Source organism: Patiria miniata, unplaced genomic scaffold (assembly GCF_015706575.1).
Source record: "Patiria miniata isolate m_02_andy unplaced genomic scaffold, ASM1570657v1 HiC_scaffold_16, whole genome shotgun sequence".
NCBI lineage: Eukaryota > Metazoa > Echinodermata > Asteroidea > Valvatida > Asterinidae > Patiria > Patiria miniata.
This window is the reverse complement of record NW_024037054.1, coordinates 8,308,645-8,321,856: the sequence shown is the minus strand read 5'-3', so window position 1 is coordinate 8,321,856 and position 13,212 is coordinate 8,308,645. Positions and strand designations below refer to the sequence as shown.

Here is a 13,212-nt window from a genome sequence, read left to right as displayed (position 1 = left end):
GGAATAGATATGAAGTTCCCTGTCGTTTCATGCCAAGGAACCTAGAGATACATGTAAACACTGGCCTGATGGGCCATGCATTGGCTCATGACAGACTTTAAACATTCATGTGCATGTGTTATTGCTGACTTGCCCTTCCACGTTTCATCAGTAGAGTCACCAATGCAATCCAATTTAACCATTTAGAATCTTGGGTCCCTGCTTTTGATTAAAATCATTTGATATAGATCGCCTACATTCTCCCCCATTACCCGATCCCTCCGCAGTGTCATTCTAGAACGCTAATTAGATCAGGAGTCAGATAAAAAGGTCCTGACATTTTAATTCCCACATGCTCCCGCTTCGCTCCAGCGTATGTTTCAGTCGTCCCACAAAGTACCCCGATGTGACATTTGCGTAACTGATTTCAGAAATTGGAAAATGGAATCCGAGTCCTGCGATTTGCCCTGAACATAACTGGGTTCGACTTTTTGCCGCACTGTCGATAAAATTCTGAGATAATTTCTGATGATAATGAATCTAAAAGGACTGGTGACCAGATGCAGTCCTAAGAGGACAAGATTTTTTTTTTTTTATTTGAATAAACTCAGTAGCTGAGTTTTAATTTGTTAACGTGGTTTTTAAATTTATTTTTGGCGGGGGATTTTCCCCAATATTGTTTACTTAAATGTCACAAAGTTCTTGGAAGTGTCCCTCAGAGAGGGGTAGATACAGGTAGATTGTAATTGTTGGGACCTAGCTATCTTGCCTGCCTTTCTAGAATTGTATCTGCTGTTTACTGTTGTTGCGGATTTCTATTCAGGAATGCCACAAATTAGTTGTTTATCAGCGACAGAATTTAGCCTAGTTTTGAAATTGTGAAGTCAACGTTATTATTGTTCCATAATGAGGTCGCAATCAATGATTCAACCCACGCATCATGCATACCTGATTAGCAGAAGTACACAGCATTTTTGATGGGATAATTAGTCATTTGTGATGCATATTTCAGACGGATGCCACTCCAGCGATCTGAACAATTTCCGGCTGACTTTCACTTTTTTGTGCAGGTTTCACAATCTCTGAAGACAAACAGACATTGATTGAAATTGTCATCCTTGTTATTGTGAATTAGCAGAACTGTTAAAATAATTTCAGCTCAATGAGCTTACAGTCTGTTCCTCTTATAGTACAGGAAGCATACAAGTTGATCATATTAAGCATGTTTGTCTGTAGCTCTTATTCGTTAACCTAAACCTTACTCAATCTTTTCAAATTGAAAACCTAAATGCTGCTAATATTGCTAGCTTTGTGACTTTGGGCGTGATCTCTGGTTATATGGCATATGGGTTTATGGCTTACTAGCATGGCTAGTGCCCCGGGAACAAAGACAGTTACAAATTGGGGAACCGCTGACATATGGCTGGATAGCTCAGTTGGTAGAGCACTGGAATGGCAATCCGGAGGTAACAGGTTCAATTCCTTTGTTCAACTCTAAATTTAAAACCTTATTTTGCTTTTGTTGCTTCTGAACTTCTACCGCACCTGATGTGCATTGAGATAAGTATAACATCTTAGGTTTTACTAGACAATTATAGATTTTGAAGGATTGAGGAAGGTTCTCAACAAAATATCAAAGGGATTAGAGTTAATATCAAATCTGTTGATTCATCTGCAAGAGTGATCTCCACGCAAAAGGTTACACGCTAAATATAGGGCCATGCTTCGGTGTAGCATTGGAGAGCTGTCAGATGTTCGTGTTCATGGGAGAACATTCATCAGCCCATTTATTCCCATCGGGAATTTCTGTTGGGCCAAATATTCAATAATGTATGTATCTCTATCAACAAGATAATTGCGCATCTTTCATATACAGGAATAACTCATCTGAGTTTTACATGTACTAGTTGATAGAAAATCACATGCATGCAAATTTAATTAGTTGAGTGATCTGTTGGAGCATCTTGTGCATATTGAACATCATTCTGCCCCGTATCGCAATAATCCTACGTCTCCTCCCCTCTCACGAGTTTTGTTGCCCGTCGTCAATGAGCTAGGAGGCAAAAGAAAAAAGCAAGAGAGAGAATGAGAAAGAACACAATTTATTCATGATGGAGGCCGTCGGACTGGAGCCACGCTATGATATTTTAATAACCTCGTCACGCAAGGGAAAATAGAATGGAAAAAAGAGAAGGATTTGCATGAATGGAGCGAGGCAGTGTGGCCCCGTTGGCCTTATACTCCACTCATTATCAGTTCAGTTACTTATTTCTTCTTTCATCCAACTCATCGCGGGCCATTGCTGGAAGATTAATTCCCTCTGGTTGTAAGCACTATGGCTCGTTAGAAGGCATGGGGGGGGGGTGTTCCATACTCGACCGAGATTCGTGCCATGCTGTGATTGATTCATCATTAGGTTATCACCATTGCAAATTTGCGGACGAACGACAACGATGACGTACAGACGTTATTTGGAAGAATTTGGAAATTGAACTTTGAAACCGGAGTTTTGGATGGAATGTTTTCTAAAGTGTTGTGCTGAAAGCTGGCTTGAACATAAATCTGCAAGCATTGCTACATCCATTTGTTGTGCTTTTGAGGATGTAGGCAGTTTAACCTCCAATCTACTTCACAAGCGAGTCATTGTTGGTCTGGGGATTCGAATCTGCAACCTCTGGAATACGTCACTGGTGCTCTATCGACTGAGCTATCCAGCCATATGCTAGCTGCTTCCAATTTGTCAACATGTTTTTTTTTCTGACGGCTTCACAAAAATTTGTCAAAAAGTTGTATGTACTGTATAGTGAAGCCAAAATGGAAGAGAGCCCCAAAAACAGGTGGACTTATAATGCCAAACTGTCAGCAGCAAAAGACAGAGTAGAATATGACTTATCAACCCAGGCACCGACAACCAATATTTGCATGCAATATTTTATTTCCCCATTCTTGGGTTAATAAGAAACCCGATGTTGAGTAAACATCCCCCTCGACTGAATGCGTCAGACTTGAATGGCAAGACAGTAACGTCTGCAACCGGAGAACCTTTTTTTTGTTGTAAAATATTAGCTCAACATTCCATTCTGATACACGGCTGACTGTTTATATACACACGCGTGCGACTTTCACATGAAATATGTGGTTGCGGGGGAAGCGCGGACTGTTGTTTTTAACAGTTACGCCGTTGAGTTGTTGGCCGTTTTCAGACAAATGTGCGTGGCTAACCTGCCAGGTACATGAAAGTAATGGATCGTGTCGTTAACGGATCATTAATTCTAGTATCAAATGTATAGTGTGTTTTGTAAACGAGGAGTATACATTTGGAATTTGAGATTTTTGAGAGTTGTACAAATTGACAAAATCTCCGTTATTGTGGTTAAATCTTGAAACATTAGTAGGTTGTTGACATGTTTTCTGTCAACGTTGACTTTGCAGTTGACTTCAAAAATGTAAAGGAAATACAAAATACACAATTTTTTTTTATTTGAAATCAGTAGGGAGCATTGATATTTGCATAAACTATAACTCAAGTGGCACATACATTCATCACCTTGACAGCTCAGTTAATAAATGATGACATTTCCTTTATTTCCACGGTGCGCATTAATGCATTTCATGTTCAAAGCTGTGAAACCACTCGAGAATCATCTTGAGCCTCACATTAGTTTAATTCATGTTTGCTTGCTACATTGTTACATGCCCGTGCATTTTTGAGTAGGTCAGATTTTCATCGGTTGAAGATTTGTTTTTTTTACCAGAAATGTTGCAGCCATCTGAAGTGGCTGACAGTTCATCTTTGATTAATGATGTCTAAACCATTAAAAACCTAGCAGTTTGAAGTACCTTTCGCATGGTACATCAAATGCTATAATGTGGGTTAAACTTGATGAACATTTTAAATATCAATGCATTATGAATCATAAAACTATTACTTCTGGTGTGTGGCAGACTATAGCACAAACCTTGCCAGTTTTTTTGTTAAATGACATCTGGTCCTTGAAAAGGAAAAAATAAAATCTACAATTTTTGGTAATTGTAGGCCTACAGTGTACATAAATATCAGTGATATTTGGAAAAAATAAATGAATTTATAAACAAGTATGTACGTTCATATGTACAAGTATTTTCATTGCCAAGATCTGTCACATTTCCCAAATCTTTCAGATTTTGGCAGATTAACATCTAAAAATATTCATACCTTTCATGTACATGCCTTGGACTGTATTCCGAAATGAACATTTTGAAAAATGAGGTAATTATGGTCGTGGTATCAATTTTTTACTTGGCTGCGGTTGACAGGATTTTGCAATTACCCGTCCTGCCAAGTCAATATTTGCATTCATATTGAAGTAGTTTCTTTCCTCCCTTGATTACCATGGCTCCCTTTCAGCTTATGATGAAGCATTGTCGATTTTCCACACAATGAGCGAGATTAGGCAGAAATATCCAGAGGAGAAAAATGCTTATGTTTGCTGAGAAAATACCTGATGGGGACAATAGGTATACTGGAAATTTTAAGGCCTTTTTGTCAATAAAATTTAATGGGAGAGAGCCTGTCCTTTCAGACATTTTCATTCATCTATCTATTCTATGGCAGTACATTTAATTGCAAACTCTCTCGATTGCCAACTCTCAGAGTACAATGTATTACTGCAGTTGCTCCACTTTTCCAGTGCTTCATATTTTTACTAGCCCACCAGTCTAGTATGCTTGACTCGTTTGAAGAGGGTTTTGAGGCCAATGATTTAGCTTGAACCCTGTCAAATGAATTTAGAAGTGAGTTTTCATTCAGCCAGCCGTAAGACTGGACCTCATTGTACAGGTTTGGTTGGTGCTCTCACAAGGAAAATGTCACGGAAGAAGAGAGAAGACAATATTTTGTGTTGAGCTCTTTAGCCTCTTTCTCCTACTTGAACAAACCATTGATTTATGAACAGAAACTCGCCTCTGCTCCACCGGAAATACCAGAAATGCTCAACAAGTCCTCCCTTCCATAATTTTTCTTTCCTTAACCGTTTAGGTTAAAAAAAAAAAAGGAATAAATGAAATACAGAGTTCTGCATCTAACCCATCTGGCTTGCAGCTGGCCCAAACGATCCTCCACGGCCCCTCAAGCCAAGGCATTGATTTTGCACTTTTCCAGCTCCTCTTCTGACATTTATTCAGTCTCATCCGGGGCTGTTTGCTGTCATCTTATCCCACCACTCCAGCTTTCTTCTAGGACTTTCTACAAGTTGACTGTACTAACACTCACTGGGTTTGCTCACGCTCCATATATATCTTGAGACTTTGCATGGATGGGGAGAGGTCTTCTTGAAAAACTCTGAGTGGAGGAATGAGGAGAATCTGAGACTGTTTGTAGAAGATGTTGGAGTGCCTTATCTAGATTTAGAGTAGATAGGCCATGGGTGAACTTCAAAATTCATTTTGGGAAATTCAGAACTCTTTGCACAAGTATGGTACCCTCCCAGCCTGGGGGAAAAGTGGAACATCACTGTCAGTGGATAAAAGTGCCCTGTAGTGTATAAGACATCATAAACCTGTTCTCACAGACCGCCTCAAACCACGCCCTAGTACTGTTTTATGAAATCATTAGGTCATGAATATATTGTATGTATTAAAATACAATGTAATACATTTTATTACAATGTATTACATTGCATACACTGTATGAAATAGGTGGAATAATAGTGCACAGCACGGCGAGAGACTGTGTTCCATGTGGGTTTTTCCCAATTCTGCTGAGGTAGAAAGGGAATGGGAACCAGCCTATCTCTCAATTGAAATCAACTCAAACCTGTCTTCTCTAGTACACATTCATTTCTTAAATTGCACAGTGCATGTGGGCTGGTTCCCGTCCCATTCTTTATAAGAATTGGGAACCAGCCTATTTTTTCTTCATTTGAAATCAACTCAAGCCTGTCTTCAGTGGTACCTATTTATTTTCCAAATGCATACAGTGCATGTGGACCAGCATGTTGAGTGATTGAAAAATCACAGAGTTTCACACCAATATTCTTTTGAAAACCGTGACACAATTTATTTCACCTTTCCCGTAATCCTTCTGTTCCAACATCCATCATCTATCCCCCCTCCTGCATCCTCCAAGCCAGTCAGCTTCAGTGATCTCATCTTGCTATCTGTTGTGCCGTTGTGCTCCATTTCCACCCGACCTCATCAAGTAATCCCATCCATAACTGTGTCGGCCCTTCCATCCATGATACCCATCTTCAAGACTGCCTCTCGTTGGCATCAATAGTCCAACCATCCATCTATGTCAGCGTTCATGACTCACAACTCTACCCATCTATGCCAAAGATAGTACATTAATGGACCAAAAACTCATTACTGGCGCTTACCCTTAAACACACAGTCTCTTGCTGAGAAAAGTGCATTATACTTAAAGTTAAAATAATGACTGGACATCGAGTATTTTCAAATTGATTACTGTATTTATTAATAAATCCCTCCTTTTGTTTGATCAGTCACAGACAGTCAAAAAATTAATCCTGTTCCCCTGCCATGGCTTTTATACAGGCTAGTCCCCAACAGTCAGATCATATTTTTTGTAGGCACTGTGACAGTCAAATTCCATCAACAGACAAAAGCAGGTGACTGGTAGTCACAGCCGGCTTATCAGTCACCTACAGTCAAAACAGTGCTAGTTTCATAACAGTCACAACCAGTCAATCCTGCTTTATGTGAGCAAGGAGCACTCAAACTGTTAAAAACAGTCACTCAATTGATTTTGACTGCTTGGGCTGGCTTCGTTGAATTTGCCAGCCAGAGAGGGAGGGTTTTAATCCAAACCAAAAAGGATGCACTGAGTCAAGTTTTGCACTGTTAGTGTTATTTCATTTTAAATTGAGTTTGACGCACCGTGTATTTCAAAGTTGTTCTTAAATTTAATTCTGAAAATTGATTCGCCCCCTCCCCCCCCACCAATTTCTTGAGATTTTTTCTGTTGAATTTCACTTTCTATATTGTCATTTGGAAAGAAGACAACATCTGTTGGTGTTTGACAAATTCTCTTCTAAATCACTGAAGCTAACCCCAGATAAATTCTATGCCCAATGTGTACATGTGATAGTGGATTTGATGATGCTTTGTCAATTATTGTAATTTGTCTCTAAACTGTTTGTCAAAACTGATTGGCTTTCATTTCCATTAGTGCTTTTACTCATCGCCACACGAGGGCTCACTTCATCTTCAAGCTAGAAGCACTGGTAGATACAGAGCTGGGAGTGTAGAGACAGACATGAACAGAACTTTCTAAATGCCAAATTGTTTCTTCAAGCATTTGGGCTCTACATTTCCATTTAGTCTCTACATTTCCATTTAGTATGGAAATGGAAATGTATTGAATAAATTGTCATTGTGTAAATGTACTATGAATTCATAGTATTCACTTTGAGTTTGTTATCTTTTCGATGAGTTAAAGTGTGAATGAATTTTGCCAAGTGGACACAAAATTGAAGACTGTTTTGTTAAAAATCTTTTCAACCCTTTTGTATGTGTGCACAGATCTATACAGACTGGGCCAATCACTTCTTGGAGAAGGCGGGGCGCAGAAATCTCATTGCTGACCTCCAAGTAGACATCACCAATGGGGTGCTCCTAGCTCAAGTAATTGAGGCTGTCAGTAAGTATCCAATGCCAAATATGGTCAAAGTGGGAGGTGGTTATGCAAAAACAGTTAAAGTAGGGTCATGCCTTCCTTGAAAAGGCGGGACATAAGAATCTGATTGCTGACATCCAAGTAGACACCACCAATAGCCTAGGTGATTGAGGCAGTCAGTAAGTGTCCAATGCCAAATATGGTCAACATAGGAGGTGTGTAAGTGGGTATCTGGTTCCTAGAAGTCTGGGCGTAACAATCTCATTGCTGACCTCCAAGTAGACATCACTAATGGGACGCTCTTAGCTCAAGTGATTGAGGCTGTCAGTAAGTATCCAATGCCAAATATGGTCAGAGTGGGAGGTGCTTATCTTTGAGAGTAAATGTGCCAAATGTTATTGTTAAAAGGTCAAGTCACAAGTTGCTTGCAGCTGAGGTCAGAAGTTACAGGAGATGAACAATGACAAATGAATGCCTTTGACACACTTCATTAGAATAGCCAGTGACTTGACTTGGGACTGGTGGACTTATGATGGACTTGTGAAACCTTGTGATGACTTATGATGACTTATGATGACCTGTGATGACTTGTGATTGACTTGCCAGCCTAACTCTCTTTATTTTTCTCCTCAATTTCAGTCGATGAGAGGGTCGTGGATATCAACCCAGGCCCTCGCACTGCCAATCAGATGGTAAGTCATCATTCCTACCAAATCCTTTTGCTCTTTGCGATTTGCTGAAGGTGTAAACAATTCCATTTCTTGTTCTCCATGTGGCCAACATTTTTCAGTGTTTGGCCACTAAGCCGGCAGCTTCAATTCAGTTCAATTCAATTTATTATTAAAAATCATGATTAAAAACATGAAAATCAACACCCCATGTGTTAAAAACAGTTTAAAAGACAAGAACAAATCCACAACAATTTATCAAAAACAACTTACAATCCCACACAAACACATGATATGAATACAAACGAATACACCATTACACAGTCTTATTTAAAAAAGATAAAATCAGCTTTTAAATGTGGAATTAAAAAGTGGTATGAGTTGGGCAAGAATGATCTTCTCAAGCGCTGTGTATTTGTGCGTGGTGGCCTGACTCTCCTAGATTCCAGTCTAGTCCGAGAGAAACTTGTGAGAGATGAAGCCACAAGAGGGGGCTATCACAATTTTTTACTCTGCTCCAGGCTTTGTGCCATATGCAAGGGGGAAATTGTGATGACTGTCACTTGTCAGTGTGAAGTCTCTCTCGTCAGTGATGAGTCAGCGACTAAGCACGTTTGAACCACAGAGGGCTCACTTCAACTGACTGCACAGTGAAGTTGCTTCAGCTGGACTGCCCCTGGCCATATCTGCTGAACAAGAACATTCAACCATTATTTGCATTCATTTAGATTTTCATGCATTAAATTGGACTGTATAACTTTAGCATACATTCATTAAATGTAGAAAATATTTTTTTTCAACTAATTTTAACCCATACAATTAAAACAATTACCACACAAAATTTATACAACAAAAATATACATACAGTTTACAATGTAACTATCATATAAATTAAATTTTCCCAGTTAAAATGGGAAATTGTTAAAACTAGCAGGCAACCAGTTACAAGTAATACACTTTGCATGCCATTTTGGCTGGTAACCTGTTTTTGCTTAGCAATTGCTATCAGTGCTTACCAAATTATGTGCTCTGCATCTCCACAATAACATTAGCTAACACTCTACCAAGCGCTAATGATAAGCACCTGCCATTCATTTCATGACATCAGATCCAGTGTCTGGTTATTATATTACATCCCAGGCCTGTCATCACTTTGTTATTGACCAGAGAGCTAACCCAATTGGTTGGTACAATGACAACCAGCACTGAGCTGTGACTGGACTTATCTGCAGCTCCTAGGTCCCAATAATTCCTTGGAGTTTAAGAGGGTTTTTGCGTCAACTCTTTGGTGAATTTGATCAGTAATTTAGGTGATATGATAGTAGTGGGTGATCAGAAACTTAACAACCCAATTTCAAAATGATTAATCTTTTAAAAATTTTTGAGACATTGTTTAGAAATACCATTTTGGTTTAGAGCTAAGCATGCATCTCCACAAGTTGTTTTAACTCACAGTTTATAGCGGCGTATAAAACTTGGTTCTACAAAACTTTAGAATTCGTTCTGACATTGTTATAGCAAAACAGTTACACCAAATTAAAAGCAACCAGTGTTTTACGCCATTTTTAAAATGGTATCTGAATATTCCATTTCCTTTTGAATTAAATTTGACTAATTCTTTGCACTGGCGTGTTCAAATACTCACATTTTTCACTTTAATTAAATTATTTCCAAGTGTGGCCTGACAAGGCATACGTATCTGAACAAGTGTAGAACACAGCTCGTATTTGAGCTCATTGAATATTGCTATTCAAAAATGTCTTTAAAAAATAACAAAGAGGGGAAAAAAAACCTAATTCATTAATCAATGGTATCATTCTGTCTCATTCATCTTCTGCCTGTAGTACCCATCGGCAAGTACACGTACCAACAAAAGATGTCGCCTTCCTCCTAAAAAAAATAGATTGAGTTGTAACACAATATGTTGTAGCACTAACCCCTAGAGGTTCTTACATGTATGTACATGGATACTGTCATTTTCAGCTGCTTGTTTGCTGGAGGTACTCACAGGATTGAATTTTCCTAAAGAAAATAGCGGCAAAATTTGTTTGCACATTTTTGACAAGTGACTAACCACTTCAGAATGTAACCGTGCACAATTCAAGATTGGTAAATTATGCGAATTATGAAGATTTGTATTATCAGTAAAGGACACAGTAAGAATGATATTAAAAAGGTGATATTGCTGCTTTAATTGTAAACATTTGAAAAATAGTTTTAAAAAATCTCCCATTTACTTCTTCAGAAAACCAGCTTGTCTGATAACGTTTCCTTTAAATATGCCCCTTTTAAATTCAAAAATGACAAAACAGTCATGGTTCCATTTTTAATTAAAAAAAAATTCGGATATTGTTGCAAAGAAAACAATGAATTATATGTCCTTGCACCATATTATGCACACGACTTAGACAATTCTTACCAGATTTTTAAGTATAATTAGCAAATATGTTTTATAGTGATTTGTTTTTGATAACAGCATTGGTTACATCTCACAGCACCAGCTGGGTGATGAGTGTCTCCTGTAATGAAATTTTGGGCCAAATTATGCCCTCCCAGCAGGTGAAGATAGTAAAATATCAAACCGGCCTGGGCGCTTTTTGCCTTATAGGGACCTGGCCAGCATTCCGCTCAATTTGAGCTCTCTCACTGCAACGTCCACAACGGAGGTGTGCAAGACGATTGTTCACTCCTTGTAGGAGAGGAGCGATCTTGCCTACAGATCAATGCACCATTGTGGCCATTTCTTTTACTTGACTTGTAAAATTGAATTAGACACACTGGTTTGGGTAAAAAAAAAATGACTTGCCGTCAAGATCTTGAATTTTAGATCTTGAATTTTAGATGAGGTGTTTCTAGTCATAGATGGATGTGCAATGGAATCACAAGCCTGGGATCAGATGGTCCTGGTGTACTTTTGAGATGAATTAGTAATGAAATGGAAAAAAATAGGAATTGGATGAATTCAATTTGAATTCAAAATACATTTTTGTTCACATGTAAGCAAAAAGAATTCATAGGAGCATGTTCAGTAAAAAAAATTGAGAAATGTGAAAAGGATTTTGGATTGCTGAATTTCTGAATGCATAATTGCCAGGTAAGGGACATTTCATATACAATTACTGGACATTTTTGTAATTTTTTTTTTCATGACAGTGGGATTGATTTCAAGTTTAGCTAATATACCAGAGGGGGGTATGTCAAGAACATGCAGCCTTACCATTCCCTGCATGGGGTCAAACGATCCGAAAGCTTTTAACACTAATTATGGTGGATTCTAATGGCCAAAATGTAGCGTTAATTCTTGCCCAAGGGATGAGGTTCCGGTATTTTGCACCTAAAACAAATCAGTATCATCAAAGGATGTCATTCAGTTGGGTATGAGGACCATTGCTATTCTTGATTTGTAGCCAGAAGGGCTTTTGCTCAAGTTGAGATTATTTTCGTTTGTGTCCTTTGTCTTTCAAACCAAGTAAGTTTTAGATTAAAAACAAATAATATAATGTCTTCATAAACTCATAGAAGTTTCACAGTGTGAGAGAACTCCAAATTCAAATTTTCGTCAAAGTATTTTTTTTTCATATATAAATCAAGTAAGAAATTTAACATAGCTTTCTGTACTTAACTATGCGTGATGACTAAATTTGTCAACATTTAATCAACATGGGGTCGTCACTGAAACGACTTCAGCTCTGTGACCTTCATTGGATCTCATCGGATCCATTACTTCTCTTTTTACTCATCATCATCCAACAGTTTTAGTGGACAATAATTTAACGAGTAATTTAATCATGATAAGCATGCATGCCGAACGCAAGATGCGGGTTAGTTTGAGAATTGCGCTTGTCGGTTCTCATTTGGAGATTCACCAAGGTTCACAATATGCCAGCTGTCCATTTTTTTCCCAGACCCCCGTTGTCGGAGTTCAGTTCGCAAAAGCCCGAAGGGAGATTTACTCCATGCGTGTTTCTTAATTCACGAAGCTCGCAACCTTTTGCGTTGCGATGATATATCAGTGTCTAATGCGTAGGTCATTTCATCCGTCAGTTACGGAGGTAGAGCTGCGTGAGTGAAACATCTGACATTTAATGTGTTGTTTTAATGGTGCTTTGGCCATTTGTCTGTGACAGCAGCGTGGAAGTTTCTTGGCATTTCTCAACAAATACGAGTAAACAATTGGTTTTGTAAAGGAATTTTACACTGCAACTGCATGAATACATGTACATCAAGTAATAGCTATAGATATATCCCTTTATATACCATTATCATGTTGCGGCCATCATGATTTTTGCCCCATTCAAATCAGCGTAACCAAAGGGAGGCTGGAAGAAAAAATAGTCTGGTTCCTTTTTGCGCAAAAACATTATCATTCAGTACTGTTATTGGATACAGGGAACATGACTGAAATGGTGGCAGCATGATAAAGGTCTATTACTGGCTGTCCTCTGAAGTTTTCCTTTCACATAAAATTGAAAAGTGGGAGGGGGGTTGGCATTTTTAGGTTTTGTTAAGAAATTGGAACCTATAAAATTATAAAGCTGACCACATTAGTTCAATTATTGAAATCAGCGGATAGTCTTGTCAGTATTCTTCCGTTTCTTACATTTTCTTTCAAATCTATATTTGCCGGAGTCCAACCGATGTGACTGACCCGTAAGGTCAGATTGTTGTCTCTTAAGGTCTCGAGATGTTTACGATTTGTAGATCCACCCTTTCCTGAAAAATCTGGGCCATGGCCTGTCTGCAAATTGTTTATTTGAAACAACAACAATGTCCAACCTGGAATCTGTGTCACTGTCTATTCAGGATGACCCTATTTGATTAATTGATGATCCTAGAATCTTCCCTCCCCCCCCCTCCCAAGTCTCTGTCAGGAAGCAGGAAATGCGCACAGTGCAGAGAGAAGATTTCTCTCATTGTCTGGTCGCTTCAGATCGGAATGGAATGCCCATT

The 13,212-nt window shown here is 38.6% G+C and overlaps 1 protein-coding gene across 2 annotated transcripts in view; it reads left to right on the top strand.

Moving 5' to 3' along the window:
* The window catches only part of LOC119722874 (neuron navigator 3-like), a 70,988-nt gene that overhangs the window by 6,127 nt on the left and 51,649 nt on the right, over positions 1-13,212 (top strand). For both annotated transcript variants that reach the window (XM_038193271.1, XM_038193272.1), the window contains exons 2-3: positions 7,501-7,618; positions 8,234-8,286. In XM_038193271.1, the coding sequence (XP_038049199.1) occupies positions 8,284-8,286 (3 nt within the window). In that variant the 5' untranslated portion in view covers positions 7,501-7,618; positions 8,234-8,283. The remainder of the gene's footprint in view (positions 1-7,500; positions 7,619-8,233; positions 8,287-13,212) is intronic.